Genomic DNA, 20709 nt, shown 5'->3' on the forward strand with positions numbered 1-20709 from the left:
TAAAAACATATTCAGCAGACTTAGAGACTGAAAAGCTATGAGGTCTGAGGGAAGGTATTCTTCAAGACTATCAAATTATGCCTCTGTCTTCTTCAAACTCCTTTCTCACCCAGGTCTAGATGAAGAACTAAGACACAGAATATATAAGTGAATTGTTCAAGGTTACATAGTAATCTCAATTGTGTGTTCATGTTTATGTGTGTGTATGTTCTTTTCTCTTTTGCTTTATTTGATCATTTAGACTAAGCAGGTTCATAATCATTACACGTGCTCCTTTGGTTCAAACATTAATTGACTTTTATAAGGTAGAAAAGTAGTAGAACACTAATCAGCTTTTAAGATACTTTCATTTTCTTTCATTGGTAAATCATTTAAGTTATTATTCCTTCCCATGAGAACAAACAAATTGGTGAACTAATAAGAAATTATTTGTAAGCATTTAGCATGGGATTCCTTTTCAGATAATTCAGAATAATTACCTGATTTCAATGGCTCTTCTTGATCATCTAGAGACAATTTGATACAATTAAAACATAAACTGACTTTAAAAGTATTGACAGATGATTCAACTATAAAGCCACATGGATAGTAAATGTGTTTCAATGGCTCTAAACATTTAAAATTAGAAGAGACTTTTGTGGCATTTTTCTGCATATTTCAGTGCCATCCAACATTATCATTTTGATTAACAGCCAAGATTAAGTTTACAGGTTGTTCTTGCTACAATATCTGAAAAGGTAAAGGAATAAAAAAATAAACAAAACATCCCAAATATGGAAATGATGATTTGATGACATCACTTCAGAGACTTTTCTTTTTCCTGTGGCTTAAACATCTATGTGCCCGAGGTTTCTGGGTCTGGAATTACATTGTGACCATATTTAATGGTGTTTATTGAACAACCACTTTGGGTAAAATGTATACCAAGATTTTCAGGGAGTGATATGGGAAGTAGAAATCATGATCCATCATGCCTTCAAAGAGTTTATAAAGAAAAGGAGATGGAGTAATAAAGAAACAAAGAATGATCATATAAGGGCAGGTGGAACATATATGTTTATATTTAGAATCAAAGCCTGTGCTCTTCAGCATGGGTTGCTTAGGAAGGAAGAGAAGGATCTGTCATTCTTAAGAGAAAGACTGTCAATGATGAAGCCTTGGTTAGTGTTCTAAAGAAGAAATAGTATAGGATTTAGGACACCTGAAAGGAGATTATTCCAGTAGGGGGGAACTTCTGAAGGCCCTCTGTAAGTAGAGCAGATGGATGACAGGTAGCAGGTAGCTTTACCTGGCTCAAGAATGTCATATAAGTTGAGGCTATAAGAGGACATGTGAGACCCCTGGGTAGATTTTGATTTTTGCAGGAGATCTTTGAAGTTCATATTTGTACATTTATTTTGCTGAAAGGGCAACAGCATGCAGTGGCTCATCTTCTGTGGATCAGAGGGCCTCCCAAATAAGAGGAAAGTTTTGGTATATTGGCAATATTGATTTCATAATTCCCTCTCTCTGTTTTTTTTTTAAATGATTTTCTCATTAAAATGTTCTGTGTGATTATTTCTATTGGGCTAGACTATCTGAGGGCACAAGGGACATTACCTTCCTTTTTTTCATTCATTGAAACATCAAAATGCATTCATCTCTTGCTACATGGCAGACGAATTTTAGAATAGAGAGTGTTTAATGGATGAAAATAGTCTCATGTGCCTAACTATACATGGGAGATAGAAATGTAGGCTTCATCGTAATGTAGAACAAGAAAGAGCTGTCAGGTGAAAACCCCAAAAACTATTTACGTTGAATCCCATAACGGTTTTATTTTCTAAATATTCTGTTTCATAGTCTCAACAGTCTCTACCCTGTGGCTGCTGTACGTGTGTCTCCGTGTATACAGATACGCACATAGAATTTATCAACAAACACGGGGTCCTTTCTAACTCTGCCTGCTCTTTGATTTTCATAGTCGTGTGATCCACACACAACGCAGAGAAGAACCCGCCATCTGCTGAGGCCCTCTCTGAGCTCAAGGACGTGCGCTGAAGACTCACAGGTGCGGCCCTGCCTCCTCAATGAAAATTGCTTCCAGTTCCAGTACAATCTAACAGGTACGGTTGAAAACCACGAAGCAAGGAACCAAGCTGTCATAGAATGGAGCTGGTCCGTGGGTTTTGTTATTTCAAGAAATTCAAGCTTGTGATGTACTTGCTCTATGGGGCTCACGAAGGATGAATGGGGGCGGTGACTGGATAGGGATGTTTTAGAGGCACTGAAAATCACCACAGCCTCCTCATTCAGACAGAGCTCAGGTTTCTCCTGGGCACCACCGGGCTTGGTGTCTGATACCAAAGGACTGTGTAGTCACATTGATCTGCTCCCTGCCATTCCCTGCAGCGGCAGACACACAGAATGCCATGAAATGTGGAACCGGTTGTCTCAGCATCGAGTTCAGTACTGATGACCAAATGGCCACATGCCTGCAGAGGCAAAACAATGGCCTTTTCCTGAAACTAACTCCCCCCTGAGGACACAGCGGCACTACCAAGATTTCTCGTGTGGAGAACCTCCTAGGGAATTCTATGGGGCTGTCTGATTGTCTTTAGAGGTGAACATGGACCTGGTGTATTTTCCCTTTTTCTTTAGTGAAAGGTCCTTCAGATCATTAGTTTTCATAATAATTTTTTAAGAAATACAGTAAAATTTCCTTTACTGGAAGAGCATGTCTTTAAAATGCTGATTTTACTATACATGGCTTTGCTCTTCCAATTAAGCTCTTAGATCATCTACCAAATATGAAAAATCTCCTTAGATAGGTTCTTACTGTATATGATTTAGGATCTTTTTTTTTCTACCCACAACAACAAAATAAGATTTTTTAAAAAGAATTAGTTATGGGATGGTTTATTCTAACTCCTGGTATCCAGTTTGTAATACAATTAGCCAAATTGACAAAAACTTCTCTCATGAGAGAATAATTTTCTTAAAATGGGAGTTCCTGAAATAGTCCATATATCTTGCCCTCTTTCCCTTCTGGGGTACCTCTCTTGGCTCCACTGTACCAAATATACCAAATGATTTAGAAAATTATATTTATTCCTCGAAAACATCTTCAAGTTTACATCAAAGACTAGCATCATTTCTGGTTGTTGTTGGGTTTTTTTCCTCTCTCAATTATCCCCAGCAAGTAGATGATTCCGAACTGGTTTTCCTTTGCTCTTGTGCTTAGTGTTTCTCTTTTCCTACCTCAGCCAACTATGAGATGGTTTCTAAAAATTATTTGGCTTTTGACCTCAAGAAACCAAACTTGGGAAGGTAGCTCACTTTGTTATTTGGTGATCTGATTGTTTTTCAATAAAAGAATCGCAGGATGCTTTTAGAAGCCACTTGAAAGTGGTTTTAGGATTCTGTGCACACTCTCCTTCTCCACCAATGCAGAGAATCAAAGGTGTGTTGTACTTTGCTCACATGGTCATAACTTTGAAACTCAGTGTGGTGACCCTGTGCCTGTAGAGTGGAGCACGTGCCAGCTGAATGAAAATGCAACCTGTGGGCAAGGCATCAGGACCCGCCTTCTGAGCTGTGTGCGCAGTGATGGCAAGCCTGTTAGTGTGGACCAATGCGAGCAGGTGGGTTGTGTATATTTGTATCCCACACCCATGGCTTTGTTTGTTGTTGTTGTTTTTTTAATATTGGTCTGCAACCTCCACAATGCTTGATATAAATGACAGTCTGATTTCTTCTCATCACAGCTTAGGTTCAGTTAGAGTAGAGGTACTAGTATCATACAGTTATGTCTCACTAGTTGGAACTTAGTTAAAATGACCAGGAAAGGCCATTTTGCATTGGGGAAATGGATTCGTTAAAAATATAGTTTTTTCCATTATTTTAAAGAACTTACTTGCCAACAAACTATTGACATCAGGTGACTCTAATATTTAAATATGACTCTTTGTATCGGGCGTGTGATTCATTTGCCTAAATAGGAAACACTGTTCCTTGCATATAAGATGAATACTGACACTTGCTATTAGAATACTTTGCTAATTTGCTTAGCAAATGTTTGCTAGGTAATTCGCACAGTTGCATTTTTCTTCTCAAGGTAAGTCAAAATGCCTGCCTACCAAGTTTCAAATTAGTGGCTTTTGAATTTTTGTAATTTTATTGCTCCCTTTTTTTCCCTATGACAAAATCTGTGGAGTTTGGACAAAAACTGTAATCAAACCTGTTCCAAAAAGTTGGCGTTTCCTTCCCAACATATAAGTGAAATGCACGATGGGGGCAGTTTAATAGAAATAAAGATGACCATATGCTGTCCCATTATAAGAATCACTAAAACAGGGCTTCCCTGGTGGTGCAGTGGTTGAGAGTCCGCCTGCCGATGCAGGGGACGCGGGTTCCTGCCCTGGTCCGGGGGGATCCCACATGCCGCGGAGGCCCGTGAGCCTTGGCCGCTGAGCCTGCGCGTCCGGAGCCTGTGCTCTGCAACGGGAGAGGCCACAACAGTGAGAGGCCTGCGTACTGCAAAAAAAAAAAAAAAAAAAAAAAAAAAAGAATCACTAAAACAATCTTTGGAATAATTGTAAATAGGTGGGGCCAGTTAGCTCAGGTTTCCACAGAAACCAGCAAAATAAAAGTTGTCCTATTTCTCCTTAAGTAAGAAGAGTCCACAAGTGGAAATTAAAATCAGAACAAAACCCTCCTCACCGATCCTGATTTAACCTTGTTAAGTATTGCCATAACATCTCTTTAAACCAACAGTATCACCATGGACCAACACCACCCCTGAGACTAGACCATCTGAAATTGAACATCCCATTTAATGAAATGCTGAGACTGGCTAATACAGGGCAGAGTTCTGTCTACCAAGTGTCAGTGATTTATTTTAACATTTTGTTTAATTTCATGTCCCTCTCAAGATGTTGTCTGCTTCAAGACAAATAAATCACCAATCTACAACAACTCCAAATAAGTGAAAATCTTACATTTAGTGTACATAATAAATCTTTCCCTTTGATACAAAGAGTGATATAAACTATTCATTAATAGAAAAATCAGTTTCTCTGCTTTCTAAATTCCCATATATCCAGCAAATATTTAAAGAACGTTAAAGTCCCAAATTAACCTACCTAGAATACCTGTATATCTCAAATGGATCATAGATCCCATGTAGTCATTTCTATTTTGCCCACTTAGCAAGTAATCATTCTATAATCATTAATTTTACCTCATTGTGGACATTGCTAATATTTAACTTGTATTGAGTGTTAGCATTTTCCCCAATCACACAGTGTGTGATTCCTAAAACAGAATTTTTTATTATTCTTTCTGTGTTTCTTGGATGATTTATTCTTTCACTAAGACCTCTTCTACCTTGGCCATTAGAAAATGTGTAATTTTGCCTAGATGTGTATTTAAGAGAGGATAAGAGGAAAAGAAACAGTATCATCAACTTTTCCCTTGATTGAGACCATGATTGTTTTTAGTCTAATTGGTCTTTTTTACAAACTTTAGATGGTTTGTAGATTTGAGTTTTATTCTTTTTCTGTTTATTTTTTTAGCCTAGGTAGCTATTAGTTTGAGCTATGTCCTATTGGCCCATCCAGAGGGCAGGGAGCCTAAATTTAACAGTGAGGCATCCTCCTTGTTCCTTGCTGGCTGAGTGACAGGACAGATCTCTGTGTCACATAACTGCCTGCTTTCCTGGTACCTTAACTTCCAATCTACTTCTAAAGTTGAGGATTTTATCAAAAAAAAATTGGGCTGACAAGTTTCTATTTCATGAATTAAGGGCCATCATTTTCTAGGCTTGCCATCAGTTTCTACAAGCCAGGATATTTTTCCCCACAAAAATGTAGAAAGATTATTCTCATAGAATAAAGATTATTACCCCATAAAAGGATAGTGATTTGATTTGATGTTGCTGTGAATTCTCCGGTACAATCATATTTCCTTCCCATCTGCAGCGTAACTTGGAGAAGCCCCAGAGGATGAGCCTTCACTGCCTGGTGGAATGCGTGGTCAACTGTCAGCTCTCGGGGTGGACGGCTTGGACAGAGTGCTCACAGACTTGTGGCCATGGAGGTATGTGGCTTCCCTGTGTTGGTTCCCACAAGACAATTTAGTTTTTAAGTATCTCTCCATATGCCATAGCTTGACACATGGGACAAGGCATGTTGGCCAGCTGGACATCACATGAGGCTGACCCAGGGGAGCAGAGGGAACGAGCCTGGTCTCCTATCAGTCCTTTTTTATTTTTTAATGTTTCTTTTTTGTTGTTGAAGTACAGTAGACTTACAATACCGTGCCAATCTCTGCTGTTAGCAAGGTGACTCAGTTATACACATATGAGGCGTTCTTTTTTTTTAATATTCTTTTCCATTGTGGTTTATCACAGGATATTGACTGTAGTTCCCCGTGCTACACAGTAGGACCTTGTTGTTTATCCATCCTATATATTAGTTTACATCTGCTCATCCCAAACTCCCAGACCTTCCCTCCCTCACACCCCTCCCCCTTGGCAACCAACTACAAGTCTGTTCTCTATGTCTGTAGGTCTGTTTCTGTTTCATAGATAGGTTCATTTGTGCCATATTTTAGATTCCAGATGGTATTTGTCTTTCTCTGTCTGACTTACTTCACTTAGCATGATAATCTCTAGTTGCATCCACGTTGCTGCAAATGGCATTATTTCGTTCTTTTTTATGGCTGAGTAGTATCAGTCCTTTATAATGAGGCAGAGGGTGAAGAACTAGCCTAGTAACAGTGGCAGACCCCAGGGGGGCTGCTGACCCCGTGGGACGGTGTTTATTTTAAAGGTCCTAAGTTCAACCAATTCAAAAAATGTTGGCCTCTGTGGCTTTTAGAAGATGTATCCTATAAGTAAAATTAGTTCCTGTATCAGGTAAACCCCCCCAGTCACAGTGGCTTCATATCATAGGTTAGAGACTAATTTTTCACTCACATAAAGGAAGGGGTAGTTTCTGCTTCACGAAGTCAACCAAGGACACAGCTTGATGGAGGCCCTACCGCTTAAACATAATCAGTTTTCTCTGGAGGGTGATATCCAGCTCGTCCTGTGGAGGTTTTTATGGACCAGATTGGAAGTTGTGTATATCTCTACTATCTATATTCCACCGGATGAAATTTGGTTCCACTTCTCCAGCTCAGTGCAAGATAGCAGAGTAGGAAATGTAGTTTCTGGATGGCCAGTCGCTTCTTAGCAACAGTGTTATGGAGGAAACAGTTCCTGTGGAGGAAAGGGAGTATAAATCTTTGCTGAACAGATAGCTATTAATACTATAAGTTCCTGGGTAAATAATGAACAATGGCGAAGAATTCAGGAGGCAGCTGCTACTCGGGAGCTAGGCAAATGGCAGCAATAGATGGCACTCCAGCCATCAGGCTAAAGTAGGGACCAAAACATGTGTCCATGTAAAGAGAACAAGGAGAGCTTAACAGGAAAGCACAGAGCTGTGGTTTAGGATAGGGTTCTCATCCTGAAAAAGAGTTACAGCTTATCACAAGGTAAATGTCAGAAATTTGGAATAGGGACCTAGGGAAAATCCTGCTATATGGTTAGTCACCAAGTAGGGGAGGAAAAGGGAAGAAGAATTGCACGTTGGAGGAATAATGGAATCTGATGGGGAAAGGGGTTAAAAGACCTGGATCTGATCACCAAACAAAGATATTTGGAAGGTTTTTAGAAGCTCTGTGACTGGACCACTGGAACTAGGATATGGGCTCATTTCTAAGCTATTCACAAACGAGCATACTGGGGCTATTGATAATTCTCTGCCTTAGTTGGGATTGTCTGAGGAGCAGACGCAGGATGTAGCAGGCAAAGGGGCTCACCTGTGAACTCAACTCTAAGATCCTGGAGAGGGCAGAGCTGACAACAGTACTCAGTATACGTCTTAGAAAAACATAGCTAAGGAAGTTGAAATTTACTTCCACAAAGAGTATCACTCAAAAGGAAAATCTGGGAATCACAATGTCCAGAAATAACAGCATGCCATTTCCTGCACAATTGAGAGCCTTCAAAGCACCTCAGGAAACCAAATGGCAAATCTTACGACCAAGATTTCAGTGACTGATTGACCTATATTAGTTTCTCAAATATTCTGATTGGCAGCATGTATAGTTTCCAGCTAGGCATCAACTTTAAAGTTGGGTAAATCGAGTTTCAAATTGCAGCTGCTTAGGCAAATAACTTACCCTATCTGAGTCTCAGCATCTTCATCTCTAAAATGGAATTCATGCACGTGTTAGAGGCTTTGTTTGGGGTTTGAGAATTAAATACTATGAAGTATATGTAGGCATCTAGCACAGTACCTGACACAGCATGGGTGTTTATTATGTGTTAATTTCCATCTCCACCTTCCTACGCACCAGCAGTAAAGAGTGTTATCAGAGACTCCCTAGGATCTTTTAAAGATTATCCCATAGACTCAGTTCCTTTCATTGTCCACTCTCACATCTCATCCTTTTGCCCCACTCAAAGTCCATACATTAAAATCACAGTCTAAGTAATATTTTGAAAATGCAAATCCAAACAGTTGTTTTCCTATTGACTTAAGAGTCATTTATCCATTAAACAAATACTAATGTGCCAGTCATAGTACAATGTGTTGGACATGAAGCAGTGAGGGGGGGGGAGACAACTTCCCTCTTCTCATGGCACTTACAATCTAGTTGAGGGACAACACACAGTAAACAAATAGGTAATATTACATGTAGATGAGTTCATTAAACTAGAGGTGTTATTTGCATTAGTGATGTGAATAACTGGTTGCTTTCCTGTCCAGCGTGAGCTACTCTGGTTATCCCACAGCCAGAAGCACTGCAGTCTTGTCCTCGTGGGCCTCTGCTAGGAGGTGTTACTCTCCTACAGCTATGAGAACAGCCGTAAAGGGTAGCATGGAAAAGTAGAGAAGGGCTGAAGTCCTGTATTGTGAGCATGGTCCACGAGGACCTGCAGGATCTCCCCCATGCCTGCCTCTCTATCCCCATCACCCTCCACTATCATGTTGGATCTCTCTGCAGTGATATAGTATATTTCAGTCACAATCTTGAGTGTATGCTTCCTTCCACCTTGGTTCCTTGCCTCCCGTGGAATATCTCACCATCATCCCCACTATCACCTTCTAATACTTTAATTATGTATAAATTGAATCAATTTTTTAATAATTTTTATTTTGTCATCATGTCTATATAGATATATTACAATGAACATTTACAATGTTTCAAATGGCATTTTAAAAAAATATTTATTTATTTATTTAGTCTGCACCGGGTCATATTTACGGCACACGGGATCTTTGTTGCGGCATGCATGCGGTATCTAGTTCCCCAACCAGGGATTGGGAATGTGGAGTCTTACCCACTGGACCACCAGGGAAGTCCCTGAATCAATTTTAATATGTCTGTCTAAGGAGTCAGTGACCTTGTTTGGATTCGTCATCGGTGAATCCCTCTAGTTCCCATGAAGCACAGTACCTGGCACATGGGGGGGAATCTCAGTTAACGTTTGTCACTGCCCAGGTGGTTCTGGACTATAGGGGAAAGTTTGAAGGGGAAAAGCTTGCAGACTGGATCATAAGCCCAAAGGCAGCCAACCCCTGCCAGTGGCTATTTTCCTCTCTCTCTAATTAAACTCACAAGTCTTGAGTATCATTACTCAAGAATGTGTTCAATGCAAGGAGACAGAAGATCTGTTTATCATTATTTTTGCCCCAAATATCCTAATTCTGCCACTGGACAAAGTCAGTGAAATGTAGCAGATCTCCATGTTATGCTAATACACTACCTTTGAAACTAGGACCCCCAATTGTAAGTTTAGTATTACAAAATATGACTTTAATTTTTCAAGCAGTTCTGTTAGTGCTGTGGACTCATGAGACCTTGTTAGTCTACTTGAAAAACAAAAACAAACAAGGAAAAATACTTTCCAAATCTGAATCCCACTATTAGAGATTTCTAGGCAATTAGAGTTTGAACTTAAATTCACCTTTTCTAATCCTTAGAATAATAAACAAGACAAATGATCGAAAATTTCCTAAGGAAAGTCATTGTGTGACCTAAGGCACAGAGGACTAAGGAAGGGATGTTAACTACATAGAGGAATCAAATTGTGTAAAGCACTTGGAAGTCATTTGATAGTTTCCATTGGCACATAAATAGCACTACTTATAAATCACCTCTAGCTAGCTTCTAAGGGTCTGCTAGGATAAGTTCTTGAGAATCCTTTCTTGACCTTTAGATGCCTTGATCTCCTGAATTAAGATGTAATAATGCCTTTTAAAAAATATTCCATAATCCTGATATTTGGCAAATCTTCCAGGAATCTAAATGTGTATGTATTCCATTTTTCCTTTATTTATTGAACCAGGATTTATAAAGTTTACATCTATTATCCTTATCCTGACACCTACTGGTGTACTCTTTCATTGTCAAAAGTGGCAGTGCAGAAAATAAATTATATGGTGATCCTGCAATTTTGACTTCTATTCTTGAAGTCAGGGCTGTAGAGACGTTTACTTATATATTTCACAAATACTCACTGGAAGTTTCCCAAAGCCAGGCATTCTCCCAGGAGCTGAGGATACACCATGTATAGAAAGGATAAGATCCGAGGGAAACAAAGTCCCCTGACTTCATAAAACTAACATTCTAGTAGGAAACTAGATGGTGATGACAAGACAGGGAGACGGCAAATAGACAAGTGAATATACACAAAAGTAACAGACACTGATGAGTGCTGTGTTGAAACAAAAAACAAGTTATGTGATGGAGAATAACAAGTGTCTTACAGGGAGTGAGGGATGCGGGAAGAGAGGCCACTGAGGAGGTGATATTTATGTCAGAATTGAATGACAAGGTGCTGTAGTTCTTGTAACTGGTGTTTTATTTACTGGGCTTCTCAGGGTTCAATCTCACAGGCATTTTTTGACTACCTGTTGCATTCAAGGCTCTATATCAGGAACTACAAACAAAAATATAAAAAGGAATGTTTTTAAATTATATCTGTGCCCAATCTTAATCTTTAAAAAAATAAAATGAACAGTACAAAGAATAGGACACCCTCCTTGAATTTTTAGGCAGCTACCGTCAGGACACTGCTGAGACAGCCTTTGTGGTCCTATCCTATCCTATCCTATCCTATCCTACCCTACCCTACCCTACCCTACCCTACCCTACCCTACCCTACCCTACCCTACCCTACCCTACCCTTCCCTACCCTACCCTACCCTGTCCTCCCTCAAACTATCAATACCTTCCATATTCCAGCCTTCCAGCTCCAGTCTTCCAGCACCGCTCTTTTCTGATCACCAGCCCCCTGGCAGATAGTACTGTTTCCAAAATGAGACAACTCTGCATTTAAATCATGCCTTAATCCTCATGCAGCACAAGCTACAAGTGAAAAACAAACAGCAAATAATCAAATGCAGCAATATATGGCACAGATGAACTTGTTTCTTAAAAGAGACCAAACTCTGGTGCTGAAAAGGTTGAACACTACCATTGAAAAACATCCGCGCCTTGTCTCTTCTAAAACGGTGTGCCCACAGCTGTCTTTTTTTTTCAATAATCACTTTATTTTATTTTATTTTTCCAATTCAGAATATATTTATTTAGGGCTATTCCATAGTCAGTTTATTTTAATATAAGTTTGCCACCTTTTATTATTCTTTTTTTAAACATCTTTATTGGAGTATAATTGCTTTACAATGGTGTGTTAGCCTCCACTTTACAACAAAGTGAATCAGCTATACACACACACACACATATCCCCATATCTCTTCCCTCTTGCGTCTCCCTCCCACCCTCCTTATCCCACCCCTCTAGGTGGTCACAGAGCACCAAGTTGATCTCCCTGTGCTATGCGGCCCGCAGCTGTCGTTTGTACTAGCCGCTTTCTTTTTTCCAAGTGGTGATGGCAATGGGCAGGAACCACAAGAGGAGACAGAGTTTATTTAGTCACATGAAAGTGCGCAAGCAAGTTGCACGGGAGTCTGACTTCAGCACCTGCGGCTCTCCACTGACTTCTTTATCAAGAGCAAAATGCACACCGTTGTCTCCGTTTAGGAAGTCACTGGGCTGTGAGGCAAATCCTGGCAAGCTGGGTGTCCTGGATGCTTCCCGCTTAGCCACACTTCCCCTTCAAACCCACAGAACTACATTGATCTGAGGGGAAACTTTGAAGTGAGCTCTTTTTTATTTCCAAGCATCTGAGTTGTCTCTTTAATGTACACCTGATGCTTGGCATATACTTTCTAATTGTGTTAAAGATTTCAAGGTTAGAACAGCTTGAATCCAATTTATTTCACCTTAAAGAGAGACTGATTCTAGACTTCCACTAAGGGATCTTTTTAGATAGATTTCAAAGATCAAAGCATGTAATAGAAGAGCTTAGTATTTGGATTAGTCATGATCTTTGTCTGTTGAATTTTCATCAGTTCAGTGGAATGTAGAACTCCCTAAATTTAGCATATCATGAATTATTCATAATTATTATTTAAGCGATAACGTTCCAAGAAGGTTGTTAATCCCAGATTATGATTTGTTCCTCTTTCATATTTTTTAATTCAGGGTGTATGAGTTTATAATATTTTTCTATACTATGTAATCCAGCCTGCCTCTTGTGTTTCACAGATGGCATCTGATTTTTCTGTCCACTCTAGTCCATAATGAAAAAAATAATTTTGTATTAACTCCAAAGCACCACAAGTTTATGCTTTCCAGCTTTTTTCTTTTCCTTTTTGTTTAAAGATTTTAAAAGGCAAGCCAGTAACCTTCAGTTTGTGTCTGAATAAAACATGATCAGTGTCGTATCCTTGATCACACACAGTCCAATAGTTATAACAGCTCAAACTTATTGACTATATCAAGTAATTAGTTCCTATGACAAAGAACAAGCAGCTAAATTATAGAATGGAAAAAAAGAAAGACTAGAAAAGAATATCCAGTTTTAAAGCTGGCTTTTCCAATGGCCAGTTGTAAGACTGAGCCAGCCTTTGCAGAATTCACTTCCACTAATTTTTATCAGTAAAAAGATGAAATATTAGAATAATTACTTTTTAATATCTATTGGTCAAAGGCACAATTATTGGTACCAGGAGTATTTTAGCTCTTTACAAGAGTACTATGAAATTATAGGCATAACTTTACAGGTATGGTGACAGGCAATTAAGTAACCTGCTCAAGGTCACACAGCTTGTCAGTTGTAGAGGAAAGATTTGGACCCAAGTTCAGGTGTCTTCTAAGCCCCATTTTCTCCACTGTGCCCCTTTACATCTGACACTGTATATGTAAATGTTCATGTTATGTATTTGGTCCTGGGTTGGGTGCTATGTCACTTTATAAAAATTCTCATAATTTTTAGGTGTATTTAAGAATAAGCAGAGGAAATGGATCTCAGATTGGAACACAAAGTGCAGTGAGGGCTTTAAGTCTCTCTGAATTTTAAGCCTCCTAAATGTATACTTGTCTCATAATTAGCAGTGTTGCATATTATTATCTCTTCCATCTAATTGGAATATAGCTGCAGGGAGCCAGTCTTCCAGATAGGGAATGTGTGAGACTGATAGGATAGCTCCAGGATTGCTAAAATCACTCTCTGTGACTTTGTCATCTTGCATCCCACGGAGAGAGCCTCATTGGGGGTATTTCTGCTGTATACTTACAGTGGTCTGTCAAGTTTTGATACCTCTTAATGGGTCTGAAATGTGATTGTTGGGAATAGAACTGAAAATAAGCAGCTAGAATGCTTACGCACTGTCATAGAGAAATCTGGAGCTCTATCTCCAAGCAAAGGCAACGGTGCCTAATCTCGTGCCTTTAAAAGACCTATCTCACTCCCGTGATACCATGGTCTATCTTGACCTCTAAACCTGTGGTCTTGTTACTTCCTTACTTCGCTAACCCCACCCCCAAATAGATGGTCATGGCTGGGGCTCATCTATTTTACTCTGAAAAACTTATGGACTCTTTGCCTTGCCTAACTTGAGTGTTCTCTAGGATGAAATGTGTCTGGATGCCTGAAGCCATTTTTAGACAACCAAGGAGTCCCTCTATAGGGGAAACCCATGGACTGTAGCTCTGAAGGCAGAATCATTACTGCACCTTCCTTCTTCAGCAATGCCAAACATATGCTGAAGATCTATCTTTAGGCTGCAGATCCAGATCGTAGTTTTTCTCCACTCCGTTATATTAGAAAATAACCTTGATCCCCAATCCGTGTCAATCCAGGTTGTATATTTACAACAAACTTGGCACTTAAAAAATAAACTTGGATAAAAATTCCAGATGATGTGTGTTAAAAGAAGTAAAAAACAGATGTCCAGCATAAAGAACTGCATGAAATTAACTGAGCATTTTATAGACAATCTAACTTCCTTCTGCTTTCAGGAATTTACTCTTGACAAGTACCCAAAAGCAAATAAAGAGTTATCACAGAGTACGGTGTTAATACCCTAGTTGTAAGTAGTGTCTTCTAAAGGAAAATATGAAACGTATGAATACAGGTAACCCATTTATTGCAGAGGGGAGACCTAAGTGTACTTCTCAAACTTGTTCAAGTGGCCTAATGACCTCAGCATAGCATCTGATACCTGACTTGGACCAGGTGAGATTTGTTGGAAAGCAGATGCTTTTGGAGTAAAACCAATTTTTGTTCCCATCCTTCTAGCTGTGTGACTTTGCACAAATTATTTAATTTCTCTGGGCTTCAGTTTATCACATAGGAAATGAGACTGGGATTCTTGTTGAAGTGATAGATTTGAGGCGGGTGGGGAGAACAGGTGCTCTCAGGGGAAAAAAAGCAAAGAAAGCAGGATAAGGAAGGGAACAGAACTAAGCAAGAATATGCTATATCGTCTCTATATCCTAGAACACTGTATTCACCCTCCCTCCATAATGAGGAATACTTTTATAATGACAAAAGGTATTATACAATAAATTGCCTTAACCACAGAGACATATGTGATTAAAATTGATTAACAGATTGACCTGACCAGCTATTAACAAGGTGGTTGTTAGTATCCCTTTGCTTCTTTTTTCATTTATTTTGTAATCTGCTAGTATTTTCAACTGACTCATACTAGGTAGCAGCCACCAAAAGCTTAAGAATAAATTCAAAGTAGCAAATACTTAAAAGTGGAAACATTTTATTCAGTAACCTAACTTTTTGGTGCATATCAGGAAGGACCATCATCACTTTGAGGTTAGTGACAGTGAACATCATCCTTTGTGGTGTAGGTTGGCCAATCCTTACAGATGTCAGCTCAGGAAGACCATTCCCTGCCAACGGTTGTGCACATGCCTTGAAAATATAACTCATGTTAAAAAAAATAGTTCCCAGGTGGAAAGCAAACCAGTAATAGTAATATTCAAATAACATTCTATAAGCTCAAAGTGACTTCATATACTACTGTCTTCGTATTTACATGGCTACGGTATGTTGGAGTTTATAGGTATGTTCATATAAATTGCTCAGATATTTAATGAACTATTTAAGATTAAACAGGTATGTTCTTCATTGCTCTATTCTTTTTTTTTTTTTTTTGCGGTATGCGGGCCTCTCACTGTTGTGGCCTCCCCCGTTGCGGAGCACAGGCTCCGGACGCGCAGGCTCAGCGGCCATGGCTCACGGGCCCAGCCGCTCCTCCCAGACCGGGGCACGAACCCGTATCCCCTGCATCGGCAGGCGGACTCTCAACCACTTGCGCCACCAGGGAGGCCCCATTGCTCTATTCTTATATTTCCTTTTCCAATTTCCCATTCAAACGTACTTTGCATTGTGTGCCTGGGTTGTATTCAAATTGTCCAGAGCTATCAAAACCATGATTTTCAGTTAATTCAATGAGCATCTGTCAGGGCCACAGAAGAACCATTGTGTAGAGCCTATCACTGTAACAGTGTTGGAGGCTGGCTCCCTGGATCTGAAAGTATGGTCAGAACAGAGAACCACTGTGTTTGACTCCATCTCTTTTTTACGAATGTATACATTGACAAATATATAATGAGTTGGGTTTTTTTTGTTTGTTTGTTTGTTTTTTGCGGTACGCGGGCCTCTCACTGTTGTGGCCTCTCCCGTTGCGGAGCACAGGCTCTGGACGCGCAGGCCCAATGGCCATGGCTCACAGGCCCAGCCGCCCCGCGGCATGTGGGATCTTCTTGGACCGGGGCACGAACCCATGTCCCCTGCATCGGCAGGCGGACTCCCAACCACTGCGCCACCAGGGAAGCCCTATGTAATGAGCTTTGAGGAGTTTTTTTTACTGCTTAAAATTTCCCACATCCCCTTTGTCAGTGGAGCCTCAGTGAAGCCTGACTGCTGCTGAGTTCAATGGGAGTGTGATCTGGTCCAATATGCTTTAAACCTGTATGCAGATACCAGTATTGGCCTTTCTTTGGGGTGTGTGTGTGTGTGTGTGTTACAAGTAGTGTGCCCCACTATCTATTTTCTTCTGGAAGTCTTACCATGCAATCCTTTTTCCTTCAATGCCAGAAATTATTGCTAATTTAACAGTAGGCCTAGTATCACTGTTGCTTATAATGAGCTCCCAATATTCCTAAAAGGAGGGGAGGAAACATTTCAGAGAGAATTGCTAGCAAACTTAACCTACTGTAATCTGGGTCTTTATTCAAGGGGAAACATTTTGGAGCTAGTGCTTTTCTCTCTTTTATAGCCTGAAGTGCAGATGAATAAGAGAATCAGTTTCTATATCTCATTGGTATTACCCATTAAACATATTGTCTATATCAACTACTGAATTCAGGTTTCAAATAGATTCATAAACCAAACAAGAGTTGTCTGGAGAGTGTCCAAGAAATTTCTCTTATTCTTAAATTGGAAGCATGAGGATGTGGATGGCAGCCACCTTCACTCTTACTCTGAGGGCAGGAGTGTAGGCTAGGGTGTAAGAGGTTGGGTGGGACCAGCCTAAATCATTATGGACTTCGTAGCTGTGTGCATTTAATGTTAAAAAGCCCAATAGAATACAAGTAGCATGCTTTATATACCCATTACAGGTTTGTTCCAGGGCCAGGTCTAGGAATTGATACATGAAATAGTAGTTGTCAAAATAAATGATTAAAAATATTAAGATTTAGCCAGCACCTACTCTATTTTAGTTATGTTGTTAAGGTAGTTCATATATGGTATTTTTAAATTCATATACAACATGAGATTAGTCCAAGGAGTCCTCATCATCTCAGTATTCTTCACCTGAATCAGCATAACTGTGAGATCTATAGGAAGCAGAACCCCTGATACTACCAAAATATTCGCTGTTGAACTGACCACTTATAAAGCCGTCCCCCAGTCAACGAGTCCCCTGGATTAACACACATGCCCTGTCATTGCATCAACGTATTTGTTGGTCCATCTCTAGCTGCAAATGGAATGTTTACCCACAAAAAAAGGGGGCACAAAATGGAGCAATCTGTACACCAAAGATTAAGCGGAGTTCTTGAGAAAATTGATGAAAAGTGACTCAAATAACAAACATTATATGATCAAACTGCAAAAGCCAGTCACAAAAGAATAAAACTTTCATAGGGTCATCATAAAATTATGTAAAAAATATCAATGGTTGACTTATTCTTTGTCCTAATAATAACTGCCTAGTTGCAATTACCTGCATGGTAGTTGATATTAGATAAAATAAACCCACTTGCATACTTTTTAGTTGCAGAAAAAGTCCCATTTAGACATTTTTCATTATTTATTAAAAATAATTTAATTCCTATTTGAAATACATTCATTGTTAAGTGGCATTTTCCCCAGCATGAATTATCCTCAGATAATGACTCTCTGTATACTTAATTTTATTTTACAGGAGAGGAAATTTATGCTCAGAGGAGTTAAAGTACTTTCATACAGTCACATCATTTACTAGCTGTTAATTTGAGAGAACTGTTTCCAACTAGAGAATTTTGATGCCAAGTCCAGGTTTCTTTGTGCCATTCATCAGCTATTTTAAATTTTTCTTTTTCTCATATTCTATATCAGATCATAATTTTAAATATCTTTGGGCCTCCCTGGTGGCGCAGTGGTTGAGAGTCCGCCTGCCGATGCAGGGGATACGGGTTCGTGCCCCGGTCTGGGAGGATCCCACATGCCGCGGAGCGGCTGGGCCCGTGAGCCATGGCCGCTGGGCCTGCGCATCCGGAGCCTGTGCTCCGCAACGGGAGAGGCCACAACAGTGAGAGGCCCGCATACCGCAAAAAGAAAAAATAAATAAATAAAATAAATAAATAAATAAATAAATATCTTTCATTTGGCCACATCCTCCCCTGCTTTCCCTCTCTCATGAAAAATCACTATCACAAAACAATTCCTTAAGTCTCCTGTTGTTAGAGGTCCCTTTTATAATAGAATAATTACTGCTGAGAGATAGGTGCAAGGTTGAATATTACATGCAGTGTGATGTTTAGAATTCCAGGGACCATTGGAAATGGTGGGCCTCCTTGTCTATACCATCTGTATTCCATGTAGCTAGATTTTATATTACAACTTTAGGAATTGTGGGGAAAGTGCCTAATTTGAGGGATACTTTCTCTGATTATTTAATTTATACAACCAAATTACCCCTGACTTAGAAAAAGGAACTTATTAAAAGATATCAAGTACCCCAAAGAAACTTGAGGTGCAGTAGGTACCTTTTATACCCTCATGCCTTCATTAGCAATACTTTTCTTATGAACTTTAATATTAGCCAATTAAACATGATAATGTACTTCAAAATGTAGAATTATTATATGCTTCTTTTTTATTATTTTTTTACATCTTTATTGGAGTATAATTGCTTTACAATGGTGTGTTAGTTTCTGCTTTATAACAAAGTGAATCAGTTATATATATACATATGTTCCCATATCTCTTCCCTCTTGCATCTCCCTGCCTCCCACCCTCCCTATCCCACCCCTCTAGAGACTGCCAACAAACACATGAAAGAATGCTCAACATCACTAATCATTAGAGAAATGCAAATCAAAACTACAATGAGGTATCACCTCACACCGGTCAGAATGGCCATTATCAAAAAATCTACAAACAATAAATGCTGGAGAGTGTGTGGAGAAAAGGGAACCCTCTTGCACTGTTGGTGGGAATGTAAATTGATACAGCCACTGTGGAGAACAGTATGGAGGTTCCTTAAAAAACTACAAATAGAACTACCATATAACCCAACAATCCCATTACTGGGCATATACCCTGAGAAAACCATAATTCAAAAAGAGTCATGTATTATATGCTTCTTGATAGAAGTTGGTATTGTTTGAAAATTGTATCTTGGTGTTTGGATAGCAAAAGGCAGAGAAATTGTATGGATGTGCTTTCAATGAGTGGATGTAAGACTTCATTATTTCAAAAAGTAACAGCATCATTTTTTTTCCATTGACTTCATTAGGTTCCCCCCACCTTGATGTCCAGCAGAAAATATCTGTCACTTTAATGGAAATAAATAAAATAGTCCTAAAGTAATGGCCATGATGTATGCCATCAATTTAAGAATTTAAGCTTGAAGTTATTTGGTTTTAATGAAATAGAACCTCTTTAGCTGTGATAAAGGTGATACTACATTGTCATTATTCTTACATAGATGGACAGAGAACAGAGTGCAATGATAATGACATTAGGGTAATAGATACTTAGTTTAAGAGAATAAAAAAAGATTATCATAAAACTGAAGAGTATTTAAACAAGAATTGATGTGAAATCTTGAGCCAAATGTGTTCATAAAGCAGGGACAATGTTTCATATGAATAAGGTGATGTCCAACCTGTATGATTTGATTTGAGTGATGCTGGGAAGGAACATCTGTCCAAAGCATGTTCTTCCCAGGGCCCAAGGAGGCAGAATGGGTAGATTCTGTTATTTGCAAAGCCTATGTTATCTATAATATGGAAAAATAATAGAATTTTCCTCTGGGGTTGTTATGATTATTCAGTGAGTCAGTACATTTAAAGTATTTAGAAAATTTCTTAGCACATGGTATCTGCCAAATAATTACGGTGATATATCATCACACATTTTCAGATACCAGATAATATCATATAGACAATTTATGAAAATATGAATTAAACAAATATTCAATTAGTGCTTAATATATATGGAGTACCATGTTAGGGACAGAATCCCAGGCCTCAAGGAATTTAGAATCCAATGATTAGAACTTCCTAGTTTTCCTCAAGGGTCTTCTCTGAGAGAATTAGTTTACCACCAAATCTATGATAATATTCTGGTGGCCACTAAGAGGTCTAGTTCACTGAAGGTGTGAGTTACCCTTACTTCTCCCTGAACTTGAGGGCATCTGGGAATTCTTAGCCAAGGTTTTCAAGTGAATTCTATGCAGAAGTGAAGTCATTACTCTCTTTCCATTTCTCTTAAGAGGTAAATGTAGAATCTTTGACATCAACTAAAAGACCCCACTTTTAATAGCTTTAACAGTATTCCCTCAACCTATTCTCTTCCTAGCTCTTTCTGTCCAGCCACACTGGCCTGTCAGGTCCTCAAACCTGTTCTGCTCCTTCAGATTTCTGCTTAAAGCTCAACTGCTCAACTGATTCCTTCCCAGACTGGGCGGCCTCCCCATAACATGCTCTCATGGAACCTTCTGTTTTTCCTTTAACATTTATCACAGATACAATTACATAATTAACTTTATAACACCAATGGAAGGGCATGGATTCACAGATAATTCACAG

General features: G+C 39.2%; 1 protein-coding gene across 1 annotated transcript in view; it reads left to right on the forward strand.

The window, feature by feature from the left end:
• Window positions 1–20709, forward strand: part of THSD7B (thrombospondin type 1 domain containing 7B) — an 801116-nt gene that overhangs the window by 755854 nt on the left and 24553 nt on the right. The window contains exons 17-19 of the mRNA XM_060106700.1: window positions 1964–2105; window positions 3508–3623; window positions 5961–6078. Of these exons, the coding sequence (XP_059962683.1) occupies window positions 1964–2105; window positions 3508–3623; window positions 5961–6078 (376 nt within the window). The remainder of the gene's footprint in view (window positions 1–1963; window positions 2106–3507; window positions 3624–5960; window positions 6079–20709) is intronic.

Source organism: Mesoplodon densirostris, chromosome 8 (genome assembly GCF_025265405.1).
Source record: "Mesoplodon densirostris isolate mMesDen1 chromosome 8, mMesDen1 primary haplotype, whole genome shotgun sequence".
Taxonomy (NCBI): domain Eukaryota; kingdom Metazoa; phylum Chordata; class Mammalia; order Artiodactyla; family Ziphiidae; genus Mesoplodon; species Mesoplodon densirostris.